Genomic DNA, 23797 nt, shown 5'->3' on the forward strand with positions numbered 1-23797 from the left:
TTAATGTTATAATAGTATGAATTGTGGCTTTTTTGATGTATTCCGGTTTGTTTTCAGTATGTCGGTCACTAGAGGTTCTATATAAGGAGCTGGTGGCCCAGAGAGGCCCGGATTGACAGATGAGGAGATTTGTGAGATGATCAGCACTCGGGTGACCATGGCTGTTAGGGAGGAAATCTCAAAGGTTTTGGGGTCTACTAAGACCGCTATGATCGACATATTTGATAAGCGCTATGTTGTCCTCACCGAGGCTACTGTTGTCGTAGCCACAATAGTCATTGTTGTGGGACTCCAGGGGAGGGGGACATTTCAGTACTGGGACTTCAGCAACACGAAGCCACCGGGGTTTGATGGGGTCAAGGACCCGATTGTTGCTATGAGGTGGTTATCCGATGTAGAGGGTTGTTTCTTCACTTGTTCGTGTCCGAAGGACCAGAAGGTCAGGTGCACTCTGAACCTTCTTCATTTAAGGGAGAAGGATTGGTGGAAGTTGGTGACCGGTGCTTCATCTCCTGTGGAGAAATCCGCAGTGACATGGGAGCAGTTTTCAGAGATGCTTCGTACCGAGTATGTACCGCTAGTAGAGAGGGATAGGTTAGCTCAAGAGTATCTTTTGCTGAGGCACGCGACAAATTCAGTGACGAATATCACCAAGATGTTTACAGATAAAGCCCAATTCTGCCCTGAGTATGTTGCTTTGGAGTAGGTCCAAATGTCGCGTTACTAAAGCATGCTCAAGATGGAGATTCATGAGTTTTTATCAACCCAACGGTACTATTCTCTCTCTGAGCTGCAGTCTTTCACTCGGAGGGAAGAGATCGAGATTGAAACCCAGACAAGAGAGAAGAGGCAGACCCCAGCTCAGTCACAACCGACAACAAAGTGGTTCAAGCCCGTTGATTCACGATCTGGAGGTGAGAGGGGTCGCACTTGTGGCAAGTGCGGGAAGGCGCGTGAGGACGCTTGTCAAGAATAAGTGTATTAAATCGAGTTTTTCACACTTATTGTAACTTTCCTTGCAAATTATATGAAACAGTTGTGTACTTCATATTGTATTTTTATTATTCTTGGATAATTGTTGCATATTCTTTATTTTAATTTCATTTAAAGTTTATTGTCCGAGCCTAAGATCCTAACTTAACAATAGTTTTAGAACTAGAAATGTAGATGTAGGGTTTGGTGATTTGGGTTGGTGAATTGGTAGATAGGGGTTGTGGATATTTTCAAGTTCGATTCCTTTCTATAGGTCACCCTCGACATTCATCGTACAAGGAAATGATGGAATGGATTATTGATGTTTTACATATTCTACTACAGGTGCATATTCATATTCAATTTTCATCGGATTCAACAGGTTTATATTCATTCTTCGTTGGATTCTATAGTTTAAAGTACTTTAAGCTTGTTCATCCCAAAATTGAATCATATCTTGAAGACAAGTGTGAAATAAGTTTGTGATATTTCATTGTTTAGCTTTTTGGTTTTGGCTTGAAAAAGAAAACTAAATGCATAATCAATCATTTCTACATCTCGATTGTTGGTGATTTTAATGTTATCAACATATTTGAGTGTAGTTGTTATTAATATTGAGATATGTTGAGTTCTATTTCACTCACCGATATTGAACCGACAGAGTGCACACTTGGAATGATAAATATGAGCTTGGGATATGGAGGTCGGGGGCAGCACCCCTGGGTACGGGGTTCCAAGGGGCACTCCCCTAGCGGGGTCCATGGGGCAGAACCCCTGGCAGTGGTTCCAACCATGCATTTCCTGCCAAAAACAATTGGTGACATCGTTGTGATGTTAGAATCGGTTATGTCTTATAACCATATGTCCAACCACCTTTTTGGCGCCGAAACTGCATGTAACCACCATTAACTACATTTCTCTCTTGTATAAAAACATACATGTTCCAGAAAATGGGTTACATTCTATATAAATTTGTTCATCAGATTCTCTCTATCTCTCAAGAACACATCAAGCAAATGTTTTATGTGTTTCTCAATTCGAATTAGCCTTGTAATTCGGATTGGTTTTTGTTCTTGGATTATCTCACTTCTGAATTCGTTTACCCCAAGCAAAAGGAACGAATGACAGATTTCGGAAAGTGTTGGAAAAACACGATCCTAGAAATTATCCTAGTTTACATATTGTTATTCTAATTCCCTAAAACTAACATTCATTTCGCTATGTTCTTCCATTCTCTTAAAATTCAGTTGTGTTCTATCTGATACTAGCATTTTCTTGGACTCTAATTTGTGTTTCATTTTCTTGTAATTTGATTTTCATTCGTTGAGATTCTGCCGGAAACTCAAATATCGTAAACCAAACAGATGCACAACTTTTTACTGCACTGTGTGGTTGTTCTATGATAATGAAGTGGGGGAAGGGATAAGGAGGTGAAGTAAGATGAGTCTAATTCCCTAAAACTAACATTCATTTCGCTATGTTCTTCCATTCTCTTAAAATTCAGTTGTGTTCTATCTGATACTAGCATTTTCTTGGACTCTAATTTGTGTTTCATTTTCTTGTAATTTGATTTTCATTCGTTGAGATTCTGCCGGAAACTCAAATATCGTAAACCAAACAGATGCACAACTTTTTACTGCACTGTGTGGTTGTTCTATGATAATGAAGTGGGGGAAGGGATAAGGAGGTGAAGTAAGATGAGTCGCCGTCAGTTTTGGATGGAAGCTCCGGTGGATTGAAGGGGAGGGGAGAGGCGATGATGGAGATGGCCAGAGGTGAAGTCATGGCCCGAGATTAAAGAAACGTTAGAAATTAAAAACACACGTTACTTGATTAAAGTCGGGCAAGCATGATTGATTGAGAAGGATAAACATGAATTTGAAGATTGGTACAGTGATGTGATATCAGTGGTTCCGATTTTTATAAGTTTGGAAAATTTTCAGAAGTGGGAATTACATATTATCCCGTGTCTACTTACATCCAAAACAAAAGATAAAATTAAATTTCGACTTAATTACAAAATTACTATCGCAGCATCTTGACCAACTTATTTTAGTCTAATAATCCCATAATTAGTTCAAGATATACAAAGCAAGATTTGATCAATATTTCGACCATTACACATTTTGTTCCGTTTATATCAATTCCAAAAAAAAAAATGTATGATTACATAATTTACACCTTTTCGGGGTGAAATAAGAAAAAATAAGAGAGATTAACAAGAAGCAAGCAAAAGTAAGATTTGGCAAAAAATCCATAGCGAGTTGCGACGCTAAATTAAAACAAAGATCCAAGCACTAGTTTTAGTTTTACATGCGTGTCGTAGTCAACGACTGACACAATCGCCAAAAATACAACTAACACCCAGTCACCCACCCATCCTATTATAGTTTGATTGGCCAATAATTATTGAAAAAAAAAATAATGATAATGAAATAGTCAAAAACCCCTCAAATCCAACATACTCCCAGACAGTCCCAGGCTAATGTCGAGTAAAACGTTAGAAAAATGATCTAGTAGTAGAGTTTTACTTGGTGGCAGTAGTAGTAGCATTCTGCTTGTTTTTCTTAGGGTCCAAGGCACCTAACCCTGGACCTAACCCAACCGGGGTGGTGGTTTCCACCACCACGGCTCCGTTGGTGTTGGCATCATCTCCGGTGGTGGTGTTTTCCGGTGTCATACCAGAGTTGATGATGTTAAGGAGTTGGGTGAGCGGTGGCATAGCCGGGACAGGGACACCGTGCGGCCGGATTAATAGACCTCTGGCGGCGGCTTTCTTCCTGGCCTCCGCCACTGCACGGGCGGATCTTTCGTCCACGCCTCTACCACTACCACGAGGGAAGTTTTCACCAGGAACTGTGGTGGTGTTGGTGCTGCCGGAAGCTCCTCCAGCGGAGGCGGCCTGGAATGCTTGTATCAAATCAGGGTGAGCCTGTACAATTTACAATTTACAAACAAACAACATTGCTAATTAATTTACTACCCATTTTAAAACCATCTCATTCGTCAGACCAACCCAAACCAAATATACCTTTAACAGATCAATTGCTGCCTGAGCTGAAACCGCATTCACAGCTTGCCCTTTCTGCTTTTGTGCAGTCATCTGTCATCATATTATATAATCAGAAAATATATATATATATATATATATATATATATATATATATATATATATATATATATATATATATTGAATATTAAATAATTAAAATAAAAGCAGCGCGTCAAAATAGTACCTGCGCCTCGCGCACTTTAAAAGTTTTCATCCAGTTGTGGGAGTCGCGAGTCCTTGAGTCATCCTCTCCAAGTTGCTTCACAAGTATGTCATACGTCTTCTTCTCATGCTGCCAAACGAAACAGTAAGCTAAGCTAAGCTATAAGTGATATATAATAATATACACTTGTCTGTGACTTTTTTTAAACATGGATGGAAAATAGTAAAGCATGGATGTAAGCATGCCTGATGAGAGAGCTTGTAGGCTCCAACACAGTTGAAAGCAATTGCAAGTGCATGATAGCAGACAGCAGTCTGGATATGTTCCTCTCCCAAAAGCCTCTCGTTCTTTTTCAATGCTTCTTGTAGATAACGAAGAGCTGTGTTCATTTTCCCAATGTCTTGATACATCATTGCAACATTAATGTAAGTTGCTGCAACATCAGGGTGATCTGGCCCAGACGATAAGCTTAATAGAAGCAGGGCACGCGACATGTGGCGCAACGCCAGTTCTGATTGGTTCAGTCCGTGATAGAATAGGGCCATGTTCCCGTAGCTGCAAAACATTCCATTTCTTTATTTCTAATCCATCAAAGGATTTGGTATTTAAATAACGACAAATTATATACATTTTCAGATGGAAATGCTGCTACTTTATTTCAAACTATTTTTAGGTTCAAAAAGTACAAAATTATTTGATTATAAATGGGTACCTGTGAGCCGTGTCAGGGTGGTCAAGCCCAAGGCAGCGCTCATTTATAATAAGTTCCTTATGCTGCTGCATAATGGCTGCAGCCATGTCTCCGGCATGATAAAGAACCATTGCAAGGTAACTACAAAAATAAAATTTCCAATATAATTAAAGGTAAAATAATAATTTTAGAAAGTTCAAACATAATTATTCCAACTAGGAAAACATACCGGCAGCAATTAGCAACCTCACGATGCATTGGACCTGTCACCTGCATTTCATAATTTAATTTAAATATTAAAAAAAATCACTCATTTAACCCTTACCCACCATGAAATGAAATGAAAGATACCATAAAACATACATACCTGTTGAAGTATTGTAAATGCTTCTGTAAATAAAGTGTAGGCTTCGTTAAGCATTCCCTGAAATAAAAATAAAAAATAAAAAACAAGGCATATTAATGTGACATATATAACAATTTAAAAATATAAAAAATAATGTTACTAACCTCTGCCAACTGGACCTTTCCTGTTTCCACGAGCTCTTTTGCTTCTGAACATACGGGTATTGAGTGTTTGACCACAGGTTGAAGATTCAAAATATCTGATGTTTGGAAAGGTGTTCCTGCACTCAGATCGTACTTTTTAGCAGCTATGGTTACCCCCACCTGTTTGTTAATGCCAGATAATTTAGTAGGTAAGTCACATTATGATACAACAGAATTTAATAAAAAAAATAATATGATGCAGAAAGTATACCTTGAGGCAAATGTTGCGGATAACTGAAACCTTCTTCACACGTGACCTTGCATCCTCTGGCAATTCAAACTGCAAATAGAGAACATGAAATCTGTTTGGTTGGATGGAATGAAGTATGAAGATGAAAGTAAGTTGATTTTACCTGGTATTTAACTTTGGCAAATTCAAGAATATCAGCCCACAAGCTTTCAGAACTAAGACTCATGCAGGATGCTTGTTTTCTACTACTACTACTACTACTAGCAGCACCTCCAACTTTTGACCTTTTTGTGGATTTTCCTGAGGCTGCCTCCTGTTAAATCCATGAATCAACATCAGGACTTGAACTCATTTACCTTTATAAATCTCAATTTTTGTATTTTTCATAACTGAAAAGAAAACTAATGACCTTCTTCTGATTTTTGGACTGTGTATTATTAGCAACGGCTTTTCCAGAAACAGAAACCGCCTGACAGTCTCCAAATAGACAATTGAAGAAATGAGCAACTGCATGTCCGATATCATGATCTGCTGTATCTCTCAGCACGTCCTGTAAAGCATTTTTATAACATGAATTCGGCTTTTTACGGTTTTACCCATGGGTAATTAAATAAAGATCATTGAATTCACCTTGAGGATGTGTTTTGCACATCTAACAATGATCTCATTGGAACAAAGATCCCATAAATGAGGCAAGTGCTTCGTACCATCAGCTACCTGGAATAATGTAAAAAGAAGTAAGCACATAGGGACAATAAAAGCGATATAGATTTTATAATATATATATATATATATATATATATATATATATATATATATATATATATATATATATATATCACTTCTTACTTTGCCGATATAGCGAACGTTAATTCCATGCGCATGCAGTGCTTCAGTGAGTGTCTGGCCGTCCATTGGTGAAACTTCAAGTGTGCAAAGATCTTGTATAAATTTTGGAAGCACAGCCTCCTTGAGATATGAACTCACCTTCCGTACACTTTCTTCATCAGCAGCAATATCCTGTTACATGCATCATGAGTGCATTTGCGTCTTTTTAACTACAAGCTTTCTATGACATATTTTTAATGACAAGGCCATTTGTCTTTTACATAGAAAGAATTACCTCGGGACTCCCAGCCAGTTTGAATTCTGTAAATACATTAGGGTTAAACCTTATATCCTCCTCCACCGCCACGTCACCAGTCTTAGAGCCAGATTCTTCAATGACCGTTTTATCCTCTTCTGACTCATGCTGCACTCGACTCGGTTTTAAACAACAATCATAAACATATTTTTTAATCCATTAATAATAACAGTTGCAGTTAAAAAACGTATAGGTTCAAACACTTGAACACAATAAAGTTAGAAACATGAGTATATGTTATTTAATTAGTATAGAAAGTTTTCTGGATAAAAGGATGAAAGTATCTTCTGCTTTTCTGTATCTTATAATGATATAAAAAAAAATTGGAAAACCGGGAATAAAAAACTAACAAATTATGGAAAAAAAGTAAAGTATACGGGTTTAGACAAACTTACCGGTTTAACATCAGAGGTTTCGGCTGTCTCGGTTTGATCTTGTTGTTCAACAACAGTAGTATCAACTTTTGGAGATGCATGTTTTTCCTTTTCCTGTGGCTCACCCTTAGATTTTGAACTCTTTGCTGCTTCAGCCTTCTCACATACAACACATATTATATCAACAATCATATATGCAACAAAAAAGAAGAAAAAGGTTCTACATGATGTATATCTTTATTACCTGGCAAAAGGCAGTGATCAATTCGGGTCTCAGTATACAGAACTTGGAATTTGTTCCTGTATAATTTGCATCACGAGGAGTGACTCTCATCAGGTCCAGGAGATAGTGCCTGGACATGAAATGTCAAAAATCAATTCAGTCAGCACTGCATAACTAGAAATCAAAACCTCAGATAAAAGAAAGCAATCTATAACATGATGCAAAGGCCATCTGAATAGAGCAACAAACTAAAACTTCATTTGTACTTTGAAAAATATACCCGATCAATAGCATTGTAAGTACTGTTTGGAATTTTCACCAATTATTGATTTGTTTTATTAATGACATTGTTATTGTTATGTTTACAAAACACAATGAAAGTAATTATAACAAACGAATCGGTGAAATCCGGTTGAAAAAATCACCTATCATCACTTCCGACAATGCCCTTGCATTCAACTGGTGCAGCTATCTGGAACACATTTCCTGATCCATCAAGAACACTGTGTTCCTTCACCCGCAGGCGTTTTGAAGCTTCGAGTACCTAATGTTAGTTAGATATAGTTTAGCACAAACTACAGATAGAAAAGTACACAATACAAAAAGATAAGGAGGGAAAATATATATATATATATATATATATATATATCCTGACCTTGGAATGAAAATCTTGATTCCAGCAGATCTTCTTGCCATTGTCAACAGACCCATACAGAAGCGAATCTGATTTATCACCTTGTAAAATTCCAGGTAGAACACTCTGTCGACAAAAAGGATTAAGATCCAAGATAGAAAAAAAAAATATGCATTATGAAAAGGAGCTAGATGCAAGAAATGGCAACCTACTTCCATTTATATCTATTGGAACATTGTTGCTCCAATTTTTTACTTATAAGGGCATTGTACTTTGATAAATCTACCTCAAAATTATAGCATTGTATATTTTCTTATTAAGAAAATGTACTTAGAAAAAAAGATAGGATGTTATATGCACCTGTGCTACTACTCTATGACCTCTATAGTCAACAATGGCCATAGCAAGATTATACAATCCAGGAACATCAGCTTCTTGGTAAGCTTTTGTGCCTTTTAGATCATTGTTTGAAGACGCATATGTGGCTTGTTCACTCTCTGCCAGCTGTGCCTCAGATTGCACATCCACAACACCATTGAGGCTATGATTCTGATTCTCCCCATTAACAACAGATGATTTCACCAAGGTGGAATCTGATGATTGCTTCCTTGACAACTGCTCAAGATCCGCATCAACAGCAAAACTGAAGAATATGTTGTTGTGAACATACCTAATAGTAAAACCACACACAAATTTTAAACCATTCATACATAATGTGTTTCTTGTCTTCTGTCTAGTGGAATGGAATCAGACAGGGTTAGAGATAAAGATAAACATAAAAATATACTATTTACTTACATGTGAAAGCATTCTGGATCGGTTGGATTAATTGGTGGGATGCATCTGCTGATGACTCCAATAGCACCACTTATTGCAGCATCAACAAAATCAGAAGAAACCTTATACAGGGCTCTATCTCTCAAGATTCTACAATACATGAAGCCAAAAAAGTTACATATATATATTCTAAAACAGAAAGCAAACTATACTAGGTGAGTTTGCACCTTTCTTGAGGGCTTGCATGAGGAAACTCTCTACAAGATTGCAATTCCTCATTCCAGTCTCTTTGCATACCGATTAACTCGCTCCCAAAGGAAAGAGTAAGTGAATTCTCTGCTCTAGCTGCATCACGTCTATGATCTACATTACATGATGCAATGAAAAGGTAAGATAATTGATATCAATAGCATGAAAAAGTGAAACACCACTAAAAAAATTAAATTATCAGGAAAGGATAAAATATTATTACTATTACCAGGAACAGGGTGCAATCCAAGCCACGAATTTGGAGGCAACAACGACTGGATGTTTTCAAATGGATGAGCAGAAGCTTTGCGTTCCAACATTTCACGAAAAGCTTCAATAGATTTATAAAGAAAAAAACAAAAACATGAGATTGTTTCCAAATAGCAGCCTACTTTTAATAGAGTATTATTACAGCATTGTACTTTGAAAATCTACCCGATTATTATTGCATTGGGTAAATATTGTAATAGAAAGATTGGAAGTAGGATGCTATTTCTTGTAACTAGCCTAGCCCTTTTCAATATGAAAGAGTATAAAACATCCTTATTCACCTTTCTTGAATTTGGAGCTAATCTTCTGCAAGAGCCCGATAAGGGTAGTTGCTTCTGAAGCAGCTTTAGTGGGTTTTGGGTCGAGGGTATTTCCGGAACTTGAGTTGACATAAAATGTGGTTGTGGTTCCAGTTATACAATACTTGCTTCCTTCGAGTGTGACAACATCCAGATAAATTAAGTCTCCAACAAGCCTGAAAATATAATGAACATTAATTATTACACCTTAAAAGAAGATTGCTATTTGCTGATGGGAAACAAACCAAACCAAACCAAACCAAACCTTCTGTAGCTTGGAGGAGGGTTAAATGAGGAAAACACAATACTTTCAACGCATTTGATCTCTTTGGAAGGAGATGACAACAAATTTGAAAGCGAACCAGAGACATCCTCCATGAACCCCAAATTCTCAAGCTCTAAAACCTCCGTTTTTGCAGTAGGATCTATTTTAATTTGGAAATGATCAATCCATCAGTCAAAAAAAAAGTAATTCAACGAATATTTTATACAAAAAAACAAAACAAACCAAACCTCCTGAATTTGCAGTTGCATTCTCATGTTGCAATGCGAGTGATGTTGATAATGAGGAGTGGAGTGTTGAGAGAGAAAGCAACTCTCGGGTTCGGTGGACATGAGCCCTGATGGATCTATCGTCATAAAGGGCTGCAAACATTTCCATTTATTATTATTATTATTATCAATCCTTGCCAATAAACTATGTTTCCAATGACAAATCAAATCATGTCCCACATTCCATCATCATATTTCTAGAAAGTAAAACTGTTATTTAATTGGAATCGTTAATGTTTTTGAAAAAAGGACTTATGGGTTAGATTTATTGTAATGTTTCAATGAATGTTGCTAAAAAATGAAGTGAAGCTTAAAAAATGGAAGGATTCACATTCCATGATACCAAAGGCAAAGACTAGCTAGCTATACCTGCAATCATCTCTAAAGAACAATCCCCCGCAGTGATGTCAGCAACTTCAGAAATTTCATGATAATCTTCCAAATGATGACTCGATCCATCCTTAGTGTGCAGTAATAAGTCATAGCAAGTAAAGAAACATGTCTCTGGAGCATCAAGAAGAAACTGCCTCACATCCATAACAGAATCACTCGGACTCAACTGCAAATTTCATAAACATTTATTTATCATTCAAACCTAAAACTTATATAAAACAATCAAACTTAAAGATACCAGCATACCTGTAGCTCAAGCTTTTCACCAAATTGTGTTTTCACCGGAACAGGGAAAAGATGAATGTCTCCTGCAAATAGGATCCAAGACTCTGTAAACTTTATATTTTTAATCATGAAAACACTTGTTCTTAGTTATCTTACTGCTCTTTCTTTTTCTATATACAACTAGAATCTCTAACTCTGCATGCATCATAGGGTTAAATGTGCATTAAGCCAACAATGTTTCTCTTTTTCCCATTTTCTGCAACCACATTTCATTCTAGGAATATGCAACCAACTGGTTAAAATGCAACAATGTTTCAACTTTTTACAAATTAATGCAACAAAGGTTCACTCTTTTACCAACTTACGCAACCAACATAATTTATTATGGAACCAACACAATTTATTTTGGTCCTAAAATGAAATCATTGCATATTTTGTATAAACAGGTAAAATCACGGAAACCTACATGTCTACCGTGTTGTATGAAACATATCTTTAATTCCTCCATATAGTGATCCAAGACATATCATGATTATCCTTTGTGCATATAGTTATACCCAATACTATTATCTCCCCCTGTTCAATTATTAATGCAACCTAATGACCCTAAGGACATGTTTCTTTTTTCCCAATAAGTGATATATGGATAAAGTGATGTTGAGAAAAATGATGTTTAATTTTTTTGAGAAAATGGGTAATGGGATAAAAATAAACAAGAGCCAACTTGTAAAAAGTTAAAGACTTAAAAAGGAATCCTTGACTTTCTCGATTAAGTCATTCATTATGCATTGAGTAAAAAAAAGGAAAACTCATATATAAGGTCATTCGTGTCCCCATTAAGCCCATTGGGTCGAAAAAAAATGATGACGCAGATGAGGGGAGCTCAAATACCTCTAACATCAACATATTACCACAATTTCTATATGCTTTTGAATTTGCTACATCAAAGAAATACAAACAAGAATAAAAGCACGATTGCAAACAAACAAAAAAACTTTACCTTGCTTCGGCTGGTTCTCCAAATTTACATTGTCCGACTCATTGACCTCTGGCTGCGTGGTTTGTATCTCAGCTGAAGCCGGGACTCCATTAGCTTCCACCTTTGTTTCTTCCACAGGATTCAAGTTATCTTTAGAATGACCGTTGGATGAGACCGCTTGTTCAGTAGCATTCGTGGCGTTTTGTGCCCCTTTCTTGTTCCGCCCTCTGCTTGATTTCCCAGCCATATCTACTTCCCAGTCACCTAAATCCAGAAAACAAACGAGCACAATCTATATCAGTGTATCTGAATCAAGGTGTTAATCAAAATAAACACATACTATTTAAGGAATCAGAAAAGAAAACCCGTTTGAGAAAAGACTCGACCAATCTACGCATTCATAACTCGTTTAAACAATGAAGTGAAGTACGAAACTTGCTAAACTAACAAAAGAGATAGATATCTAATGAAAATAACCTCAAAATTGACATATACATGAAAAAAATATAGACATAAATTTGATTCAGCTATCAACAGTCACTATATTGAAGCAAAACCCTCGTGTAGAAATGTTGATACGCACGTTAAAATCAGAGTGAGAGATAAAGAAAAGAAAAAGCAACCTGTATTTGAATATCACCGATTGAAATCGGCGGATAAAATACAGGGAATTAAGAGAAAGTTGTGTACGAATAGCAGCGAATTGAGAAGGGAATGGAGGGATGGAGGCTGTGGCGGCCGAGGGCGAGCGTGTGGTTACTCTGTGAGAGAGAGAAAGAAGTAGGGAGAGGAGGGGTTTGCGAGTGTGTAGTTTTATTATGTCATGTATTTTTATTTCAAAGGTCAATTAATCTCTTTTCGCAATTGGCTCGGTTTGTGTAACCTTTCGTTAGGTCATTTGCGTGACATTTATTTTATTATATCATTTCATAAGGTTTTTCTAAAATGATGTAAAGATCAGTGAAATTTCATAACCCTTAAGTTTGTTGATGTTTTTACGTATTTATTTTAATATTACTTTTTTAATGTCTGAAATTTAAAAAGGTTTTTTTTTTAAGATGTCAGATTATGTGTCTTATAGGGGTAACCTTAGGTGACGTTGCATCTAACGTGACCATAAAACTCGTAACACCGTTAGAGACATTCCATTTTATAGTTATTACACCTTGAAAAGCCAATAAACGTCTTAGCACATCATATTTACGTACAAAGGCAGACATAAGACAGTATCTCAGGGGTAGCACACATGATTTTATGGGTGGCACGTCAGAAAATTTCCCAAAAAAATTACATTATGCTGCAAAATTTGAGGGGTTGCATCGGCCATCCCGAGAACCCCTATGCCTGCCCTAGTTTACGTACTTGATCGAGTTGGATATCTTAGGTATATGAAGTAATCATCACTTAAAAGATGGCTTAAAAGGAAACGAAGGGTTAGAGTTGTGATTTACTTTCTAATATCAGAGAAAAATTTTGGGTAACTGACGTTGAAACTAAAGAACAAGCTGTTGAAACCAAATAACAAGTTTTTCATAATGATTGTCTTACTCACCATGAAGTACAACCTAAAACTCACTCCAGTTTGAATAACAAAAATTTGAAGCCAAAAATTGATACCAAAACAACAATCAACAACAAATGTACTAAGTTCCTCATCACACAAATCATCAAACTTACCAATCCTCTAATAATCACCAAAAGTCTCCTCAATACCAACCCAACCTTCCATCCAATCCATATACAGTCTCCCAAAACAAACTGGCCCCACCTGCCGCCAAACTTAAACTCGTTTATCACGAGTATGGTCTTGGAAATCACTTTGCTTGTGATTGTCAATCCGACTGATAAGTCAAACCGAAGATCAAGGACTCGGCGTGTTATGCTCAGATGGATAAAGAGCACGCTGAAAGTGATAAAGCTTTGTACTATGTCTCGGAATGTAGATTGGTATTGTATAACGCCCATGATTTTCATACTATGCACGCCCCAACAATTTCTTATTTATAGACTTATAAAGTTTTTTGGTGTACACTAGCACACTCGAATACAAGGAGTTATCATCAGAATCGTACTTGCATCGAAGTACATGATCCTAGTCGTGCACTACAACAACCCAACCTGCAACACACCAACAAATAAAACATTATAAGCCAAAGGTTTAGTGAATAACAATACAATAACATAACAACATATATCATTATATATGTCAGTTTATTATCAACTACATGCTCCAATTATAAATTATGCTTTCAATTACTCCAACAGGTTATTCTTATTGTCTCGTGACACCATATGAGACTTACCAACACAATTTCATACCAACGGCGATTTCCTTATAACACCAATAAGGATAATTGATAATTTCACCACTACTACAATACACCACTCTGGAGATGCTATTGTTTTGGTCAAAAATTAACGAACTAATTTTGTAACCAAATTAGTAAGTATGGCGTGATGTTTGAAATAAGATAGTTGAAAATAAAGTGCTTAAGATCTTGAAATGTGTTGAAGATATTGGTTGTACCCAATATCCTAGGTAGAATATAACTAAGTTCAAAGAACTGTTTTATAAATACGTGTTGCTTCACAATGAAAATAAGTGTATTTGGGACAAAATAGTGTTAACGTGATTCAACAAGTGAATTTGTGTAATAAAGCTTAAGATAGTAAAAAATGTATCAAGATACCACTAAGTATCTTGATAATTTCGATAATGGAAATAGGTTAACAATCAAACAAATAATAAAATAAGTGGATGTCGACCAAACAACAATAAGTAAATTAAAATAAATGCAAGAACACAGAGAATGACGAGGAACGCCCTTAACTCTTTTAGATCTCCGACATAAAACCTCGGAAGGTGATGAAATCACATGCCTTAGAAAGTATATTAAATCGAAATAAAATTAGAAATGTGAGTTGATCTTAGAAATTATGTAAATGTGCTAAAGTGTCGAGAGAATCAAAGAGATAGTGACAGTTAGAGAGAGAGAGAGTGTGTGTGTGTGTGTGTGTGTGTGTGAATGTCGATAAGTTAGTCTTTATACATACAACAATAACAACTATAATTTTGATATTCTTGAGATCCTCCTTGATCTTTGCTTGACTCGGCTTTTACAAAGGTCTTCAATGTTCATGAGGTACTAACCATGTGTGGTTTGACTTGGTTTATTCCTCTCTTGTCAAGCTCTATGTTCTTGCATAAGATATCACAAGAAACACGATGGTAGTCCAATATATTAATTAAATCCAAAATCATGGGCTTGTATAGGATGTTAGTACACACTTAAGGTATATGTAACACCCACAAAATTCAGGCTAATCAATTGAGACATAATAAGCATTGAAAATGATTGTTTGATAGAATATTATTTAGGATAAATAATCTTAACCAAAGTTATAGTATATGTGACAAAGATTCTATACGTATAAAGAACGTTGAAATCCGACTTCGTATGAAAAGGTTATGCTTATTCGAAGTTTCGCAATTAAACATGCACAGCTCTGTGTATCGAAGTTTCAGTGCAGCGATATAGGCACAGAAACCGAAATTCTAATCGGATGATTGTTAGACGAAACAATATACACGAGGGTCAAAGATATCGTTAATAGGAGTCTGTCGATATAAAGATAGCCGAGAATGGATACTGTATGAAAGAATTATGAATTCTGCATGGACTTTAACAATCTAAATCGGTATAAATATGAATTGTTGTTTGAGTAGGAATTAGCGGTTGAGACCTTAATGAAAGTTGTAGAGCTCGTCATGAAACGCCCTAAAAATACAGTCCAAAATTTTCATTTTAAATCATTGATAAAACCATAGTGAAACGCCCCTTCCTCAGGCCCCGCCAGGCATCGGACGGTTTCAGCATCAGGCCTCTCATGGCATTGAGCCCCGCTCGGTATACAGATCTGTTTCTACCAGGCCCCGCCCGCTATTCACATACAAAAAATAACATAATCATACTAACACATAAAGAATCATACATTGTACTATATATTCTCGTCTTAAGGCCTCACCTATCATGGGCCCCACCCATACCCTGCGTTTTCTAAAGTTCCATGATTGGGTGGCGAGAAGGGTTTCATGAAAATGATCATAACTAGCTTAAATGACTTGAAGAATCTTCATAATCGGCTTATTAATTGCTGTCATAATGGATCTTTAATATTTCAAGACAAAACTTAAAAAACGGTCCCTGTGGTTTTCGAAAATCTGAAGTTTAGTCCCTAATCTTTAAAAACCTCACAGATGGTCCCTGTGGTTTCAAAACTTTTAACAAGTGATCCTTTTCGTTAACTCCGTTAGTTTTGGTTGTTAAATGAAGGGTATTTATGTCATTTCATGCCATAGGGACCATTTATGAAGATTTGCCTTATTTAATATATATATATATATATATATATATATTTAAATAAGGCAAATCTTCATAAATGGTCCCACTATATATATATATATATATATATATATATATAATTATTTAATATTAAAGGGTCCCACCCCTCTCTCTCTCTCCCTCTCTCCCCACCGTTCCTACTTCCTACTATCATCACCATTCTTCCACCCCTTTCTTTAAATCGTTGCCGAATTCCATTCTTTTATTTGATCTGAAACAGATTTCCATGGGGCCTTTTTATTATGAATACAAATTCGATAGGTGATGAACATTATGGTCGCTCTTTTCTCCTTTCCTAAGTATAATGGTTATAATTCCCAGATCAACACTATAGACTGGTTTAGTGTCAAGTGTAACAGTGGTGTGGAATGAATTTGGATATAACAAAGGCAAATTTGGTGGAACAGGGTAATGTTTTGGTTCTGTCATTTTATCGAACACTTTATGTACGTAGCTCGTCTGATAATTTATAATTAATGAATGCAAAATGAATCATCCATACTTTAGTATATGAAATCCAGTATATAACAAGATAACAGGGGAATGTGCAGGGATGAAGGTATGAAATTGAGGAGATTAACAAACAACCTTTTTTAATAATAGAAATGCATAAATGCTTCTATTTTGTAAATAATTGGGTTAGGCTTAAGCTCTTCATAGTTGAAATCTCTGTCGCACTGTAACCCCATCACGACCCGCTTTAACTCACCCACCTTCTTCTTCGCCGCTTCATCCTCCTCCTCCTCCAACTCTGACATCCACAACAACTCTGAAAGCTTGTCAGACTTCTAACTCTTACAGTTGTTATAGCTCTTAATCACATCAGATCTGCATTCAGATCTCTTACTCTCCTCCTTCGGCTTCTCCATCACCAGAGACATAACAGTTTCGCGGTGGCGATACTTGCCTCCACCGCATCTCATTGTAGCAATGATTCTACGACGACATGATGACCAAAACTTCAAATTCCCACCACCAACTCTAGCGGTGGTGGGGTGATGGTCTAGAACAGTTGATCCCAGATTGTTTTGATGAAGCTTTCCCATTTAATTTGATACCCTTTACTCTAAACCCATGAAATCAATCGTACATAAGCTATGAACACCCTTTTTATAAACACGACCTTTTTATGTGGATCAATACGTAAAATCTTCACACACACACACATAGAGAGAGAGAGAGAGAGAGTGATGAGAGAAATAGAGAAGTAGCAGAGGAGTAAATGTTGAGAGAGAGACCCTTTGACATTATATATTTATATTTTATTTATATTATTTTTTTTAAATAGAGAAAACCTCATAAATGGTCCCTGGGTATTAAAATGACGAAAATACCCCTCACTTAACGGTAGAAAGTTGACGGAGTTAGGCGGAATGACTAAACATTAAAAGTTTTGAAACCACAGGGACCATCTGTGAAGTTTTTTAAACTTAGGGACTAAACTTGATATTTTTGAAAACCACAGGGACCATTTTTGAAGTTTTGCCATATTTCAATAATGTGTCATTAATTAGTTTAATAATGAGACTTTAATAGTTATTTAATTGCTTTAGACTTTTGATATTTTCGAGAGTTATGTTATTAGCACTATAAATAAAGTTCATAGTTGTACTTGAAAATAAGTTATCTTTTGAAGAAAAATCAGAATTTTGTTCATCCCTTTCTTGAATTATTGCTTATAATTCATATTTGTATCATTGTTTGGGACGTGATCTCATTCGTGATTTTTTAATTCAATTCAATAGGTCTTAGATTGTTTTCACCGATTTTCAAGTTATAGGTCTAACTTGATCATCATACTATCCTTTGTTACTTATTCGTGTTATTCCCTTGCAAAACCGTTCCAAATATAACAAAAAAAAAAACAACCCCATTTGCATTGTTTCTTCTCTATTTGTTATCATTTCGTTGCAATCAGAAACACTCCATAACAAAACCTCCCATACACGTATCATAAGTGGTATCAGAGCCTAGTTTCGATTGGGTGTCGTTGAGCAAGACAAAATCCTAGTTCAACATGTCTCCAACGAATGAGAATCTTGAATTTGTGGGACTAGAAGCATATCTCTCTAGTTTTTCTGAATCTGCCTCACTCTTTTGGGACATGGTGGATAAGGATAACAATGGTAGTTTTTGTGACACCGATTCCTTTTACGACATGGAACCTGTCTATGACACTGAAGATGAAGGCGAGTTCGTTGAAGAAGAAGTTTATGTTGAAAATAAAATTTCTTTTTCAAAATTCTTAATTGAGGAAAGTGGTCATGATAATATCTACGAAGAGTTTTCAAGTTTTTATATTCTTTACAACCATGATCTACTTTCAATGGCTACTCAAGAAATCAGAATCAAGGAAACTAACGAGTCTACCAAAAACATATGTGATCAAGACTATTTCCCCGTTTGGTATGTTTTTGTTCGTTTTAAACTTTGGAAATCATTTGCACTTTGGAAACCGTGGGCAAGAGGAATTAAAGATGAAGACTTAAGAATAAAGACGAAGACTCGAGGACAAGTCTTTTTTTAAGAGGGAGAGAATGATGCCTGCTTTAATAAGGATGACACAACCCTTACGTTTTCTAAAGTTCCATGATTGGGTAGCAAGAAGGGCTTCATGAAAATGATCATAACTAGCTTAAATGAGTTGAAGAATCTTCATAATCGGCTTATTAATTGCTGCCATAATGGATCTTTAATATTTCAATAATGGGTCATTAGTTAGTTTAATAATGAGACTTTAATAGTTATTTAATTGCTTTAGACTTTTGATATTTCTGAGAGTTATGTTATTAGCACTATAAATACTTGAAAATTAGTTATCTTTTGAAGAAAAATCAGAACTTTGTTCATCCCTTTCTTGAATTATTGCTTATAATTCATATTTGTATCATTGTTTGGGACGTGATCTCATTCGTGATTTTTGAATTCAATTCAATAGGTCTTGGATTGTTTTCACCGATTTTCAGGTTATAGGTCTAACTTGATCATCATACTATCCTTTGTTACTTGTTCGTGTTATTCCCTTGCAAAATCGTTCCAAATATAACCAAAAACAACCCCATTTGCATTGTTTCTTCTCTATTTGTTATCATTTCATTGCAATCAGAAACGCTCCAAAACAAAACCTCCTATACACGTATCACCCGTCCACACTCAGCTAGTGATAAGATATAGGACCCGCCCACACTCACCTCTCTACCATGCACATACAAGTATCACAAAGACAACATGTATAAATATACATGCATTCCTTCATCGAGTACCACCCGACATCTAATCGTAGTTTGGAAACATACATATAAACATTCCTCGGGCCCCGCCCGGCATCAGACCGAAGTCTGGAATCATATAAACATTCCTTGGGCTTGCCCCGACATCAGATCGAAATCCAGAAACATATAAATAGACACATGCAAGAATCATGAAGACATCAAGCGTACAAACATTCCTCGGGCTTGCCCCGACATCAGACCAAAGTCCGGAAACCTACTACATACATAAACGGGCCAACATTGGAACCTTCTACCTATTCTTACAGGAGGAAACTCAACTCACAAGTTGACTGCAGAATCCCACGAATAAACCTCTCGCTTAGGGATGAGTTTTAGAATCGGAAAATCGGACAGGAACCATTAGAACCGGAATATGTAAAACTGGACCGGGTCCCAGGTTTAAAGAATGGCTCTATACGGGTTCCGGATAATCCAGGTTTCAGGTCCTTTAGTTCCGGGTAAACCAGGTTTAAGAACCGGAATCGTGTTAGGAACCATAACCGTTTTAGGGGCCGGAACCGGTTTATATGAAAAGTTTAAAACATGCATATCTCATTCGTTTGAAGTCAGATTGGCATGAGGTTTTTTTCAGAGTGTATTTTATAATTTGGACATGATTTTAGACTATAATTTTGTCATTTTTGGATTTATATTCATTGAATTAGAGTCTCTCAAAGTCGGGATATCAAAGTTGGAAGTTTTATGTTTTTCAGCTTTTTTGTATTTTGTGATTGTTTTAAAACATGAATATCTCGTTCGTTTCAAGTCGGATTGACATGAGGTTTTTTACAAAGTGTATTTTATAGTTTTTACATGATTTTATACTATAATTTTGTCATTTTTGGGTTTATATTCATTAACTTATAGTCTCTCAAAGTCAGGATATCAAAGTTGGAAATTTTATGTTTTCTAACTTTCTTTGTATTATGTGATAGTGTTAAAACGTGCATATCTAATTTGTTTGAAGTTGGAATAGCATGAGTTTTTTTCCAAATTGTAGTACAAAGTTTGTACATGATTTTAGACTATAATTTTGTCATTTTTGGTTTCATATTCCTTGATTTGTAGTCTCCCAAAGTCGGGATATCAAAGCTGTGGTTTTTTTTTCCAGCTTTATTTTTGTATTCTGTGAAATTTTAAAACATGCATATCTAATTCGTTTGAAGTCGAATTATCATGAGGTTTTTTGCAACATGTAGTTTAGAGTTTGTACATGCTTTTAGACTATAATTTTGTCATTTTTGGTTTAATATTCAATAACTTACAGTCCCCGAAGTTAGGATATCAAAGTTGAAAATTTTCAAAGTTCAACCACTAAGTAATTACCAAAAAATTCTGGTTTTCTGGTTCTAGACCCACTTTACCCCGTTCCATACGACCCACTTTGATATTTCCGGGTTTTCCGGTTCTAGGCCCACTTTACCGGAACCGGTTCCTATATACCGGTTCGGTTTCCGGTCCAACAAAATCTCGTTAACCGGTTCCCGAGTTTTCCGGGTCCAGGTTTGGACCCACTCTCATCCCTACTCTTGTTGCTAACTGGCAGATCCCCGAACTGTTGATCTCTCGACTCCCCGAGCTACTGATCATCATACAAATTAAATAAGTATGGGATTCTTATAATTTAACCATAAGTCCTTACTGGGGTAGAAGACCATTCCACCCCTCACATACTATTGTCTAAATATGGACTGTACTCAACCTTTTTAACCCTTTCCCTACTTCACAATCCTCCATGGTTAACCTTGGTCAAAGACAAAGTCAACGTCCAGTCAAAGTCAAAGTCAACACTTCGAGTTGACTCAACTCATCGAGTCATCCGTCCTGACTCGCTGAGTTCCCTCGTTACTCGTAGTTGTGATAAAATGAATCAACTCGTCGAGTTCTACCATGTACAAAATCGGGACAAATCGACTCAACTCGTCGAGTCCCTCTCTGGACTCGTCGAGTTCCTCGGTCTGTGTAGGGCATCTTAATGGATTAAGCCCCTACTCTTTAGATCTAAGCTTCTTGTTTTTCTCATATACACTGAAAACGTCCTTTTGAGGATAAATTTTCCAACTTTACCCGTTAATACCCTCATTTGACGGTTTGGCTCAAACCCTAACTCTCTAGAACTTAGATCTTGGCCCACAAGCCAGCCATACTCCAAACTAAAGCTTACAAGCAGAGATCTAGACCCTAAACACTTCATGGACATGTAAAGCTTCCACCTTTCTCTCCATGCATAGCCTTTTGGAGCTTAAAAAGCCAAAATGTCACCCTATAGCTTTCATGGGGCTTCAATGGCCATAAAGTTTGCACCTTTATGCCATGAAAGCCCTTCATGGTTCCATATTTGATGGTGTATTAACTTGAGATGTCCATATCCTAAAGGTCAAGCTTCTTGGACCAAAAACTCAATAAGATGATAATAAAGAGATCTAAGAAGCTACTAAGCAAGTTTGAGACTTGCTTACCAGAAAATGATGAGGATGGAACGAAGTTGCTGGATCTATAATCTCCTTCTTGAATCCTCAAGCCTCTCCTACTTCCACGAACTTCAACACACAAGATTTCTCTCAAGAATGGCTCACAACACTCAAACTAACATTAGGGTTTCTAGACTCGGGGTTTGGACATATGGAGTGTAACAACCAAAATTTCAAAACAATTAAAACTTTTCAAAAACAACCCATTTTAATAACGTTGTTACAAAAAGGTTTTCAATATTTTATTTAACAGAGTATTTCCCATATCCATTTCCTAAAACACCAACGCGAGGGACGGTACGATCACGCCTTTGCCTTGCCACAGGCTCCTGAGAACCTGAAAACATAAAACCACAACTGTAAGCCCGAAAGCTTAGTGAGATACCCCCAAAAATACCAACCACAAATACGCCCTTCCAGGCCACGACCTTCCGGTCCCAAAACATGTTGCCTTCCGGCCCATAGCATATTGCCTTCCGGCCCATAACACATTGCCTTCCGGCCCATAACATATTGCCTTCCGGCCCATAACATATCGCCTTCCGGCCCATAACATAAAATGCCCACATAACATAACAGATCATAGAACAGCCATACATATCAGGTCAAACCCCAGACCAAGCAACTATGCACATAACATATAATCATACAACAGATCACAGTCAGCAGATCAATCAACAGATCACATAACATATCATTACCCTAACCAAGATACCAACCTAGCCGATCACTAGCATAACATCACCCTACGACTCAGCCAACATACTAATTACGCACATACGCCTTTCCAGGCCATGACCTTCCGGTCCATATCACAATATATAATGCCTTTCGGCCCATATCATAATGCCTTCCGGCCCATATCGTAATGCCTTCCGGCCCATATCAAGCAATACCATAACAAACAACTATCCGGATTTCCATCCGATAAAGGGTCAGCCTTGGTGCCGTAGACCCTATCGATATAGTGAGGATAACTCACCTCGAAACTGCCGACTGAACAGATAACCCAAGCTGCTCCGATCACTGATACTATCTCCACCTCTGGACAGCCACCAATGCACTGAACTCAAACAGTAATCAACAATTACCAAAATACCCCTGGAAACCACTGGTCAACCCTTGGTCAAAGACAAGGTCAAAGTCAACCCCTGACTGACCCTACTCGCCGAGTCAACCCGATGACTCGCCGAGTTCCCATACTCAGAACTTCACTTAATCCGCGACCTAACTCGCCGAGTCACCCCGAGACTCGCCGAGTCCCACAACTTCTGAGTCCTCTCGCTCACAACTCACTGAATCATCCCTTGACTCACCGATTCTCGACTCAACCAGAGAATATCGGAACTCTTCGACAAGACTCGCCGAGTCCAAGAACAGACTCGCCGAGTCTATGGCTATCTTCAACCTACTCATCGAGTTGTTCATACAACTCGCCGAGTTCCAGGCCATCTTCAAACAACTCGTCGAGTACACCCATGTGACTCGCCGAGTACCACCGGTCTGAATCCATACAGAAGCACTCCAAGCCATGCAATTGATCCAAAACATAGATCTATCTTCCTACAACCCCTTCATCACGTAAAGTGGCAAACTTTATGTGAATCCAAAGAGATCTAGGCTTTTTGCACTTTGGATTAGGGTTTGGGACATGTAAGCTTCACTAAACACTCCAACACAGGGACTTTCATGCTCTCTGATTCTTCTTCATTCCATATCTGAGGTAGCAACCTCAGATCTAACCTCTAGACTTCCAATTACATCCATAGGCAAGTTCCCACAAACCCCAAAATGAAGAAACAACATAATAATAGCCCAAGAACGAGATATTACCTCCAAGGGACGACCCAACTGCAAAGTAATTCGAATCCAAGCAAAGCCCCTTGCTCCAAGCCTTCAATCTCCCAAAATCCCT

At 37.1% G+C, this 23797-nt stretch overlaps 1 protein-coding gene across 1 annotated transcript; it reads right to left on the reverse strand.

The window, feature by feature from the left end:
* Nucleotides 1-3213: 3213 nt before the first annotated feature.
* Nucleotides 3214-12555, reverse strand: LOC111893428 (clustered mitochondria protein). The gene is made up of 29 exons (XM_023889486.3): nucleotides 12360-12555; nucleotides 11758-12000; nucleotides 10779-10840; nucleotides 10509-10698; nucleotides 10101-10232; nucleotides 9853-10012; nucleotides 9570-9763; nucleotides 9248-9349; nucleotides 8997-9132; nucleotides 8791-8919; nucleotides 8353-8662; nucleotides 8014-8118; nucleotides 7784-7902; nucleotides 7380-7488; nucleotides 7157-7291; nucleotides 6741-6869; nucleotides 6467-6637; nucleotides 6248-6334; nucleotides 6027-6167; nucleotides 5781-5930; nucleotides 5639-5707; nucleotides 5389-5547; nucleotides 5246-5302; nucleotides 5108-5148; nucleotides 4900-5019; nucleotides 4433-4742; nucleotides 4209-4316; nucleotides 4004-4075; nucleotides 3214-3904 (listed from the first exon to the last, which is right to left on the reverse strand). Exons 2-29 carry the CDS (start codon nucleotides 11981-11983, stop codon nucleotides 3500-3502), a joined length of 4128 nt encoding a protein of 1375 aa, XP_023745254.1. The 5' UTR covers nucleotides 11984-12000; nucleotides 12360-12555; the 3' UTR covers nucleotides 3214-3499.
* Between the last annotated feature and the right edge of the window lie 11242 nt (nucleotides 12556-23797).

The sequence above is a fragment of the Lactuca sativa genome, chromosome 1, assembly GCF_002870075.4.
Source record: "Lactuca sativa cultivar Salinas chromosome 1, Lsat_Salinas_v11, whole genome shotgun sequence".
In the NCBI taxonomy this organism is placed as follows: Eukaryota; Viridiplantae; Streptophyta; class Magnoliopsida; order Asterales; family Asteraceae; genus Lactuca; species Lactuca sativa.

Bases quoted from the DNA above. Each gene is read 5' to 3' on its own strand.
- LOC111893428 (XM_023889486.3), bottom strand. From the start codon at position 11,983: ATGGCTGGGAAATCAAGCAGAGGGCGGAACAAGAAAGGGGCACAAAAC. The intron at 8,119-8,352 runs GTGCATATAACA...TTTTGTCGACAG, and splicing joins GTCATAGAGTAGTAGCACAG to AGTGTTCTACCTGGAATTTT. The intron at 6,870-7,156 runs GTAAGTTTGTCT...AGTCGAGTGCAG, and splicing joins AAACCTCTGATGTTAAACCG to CATGAGTCAGAAGAGGATAA.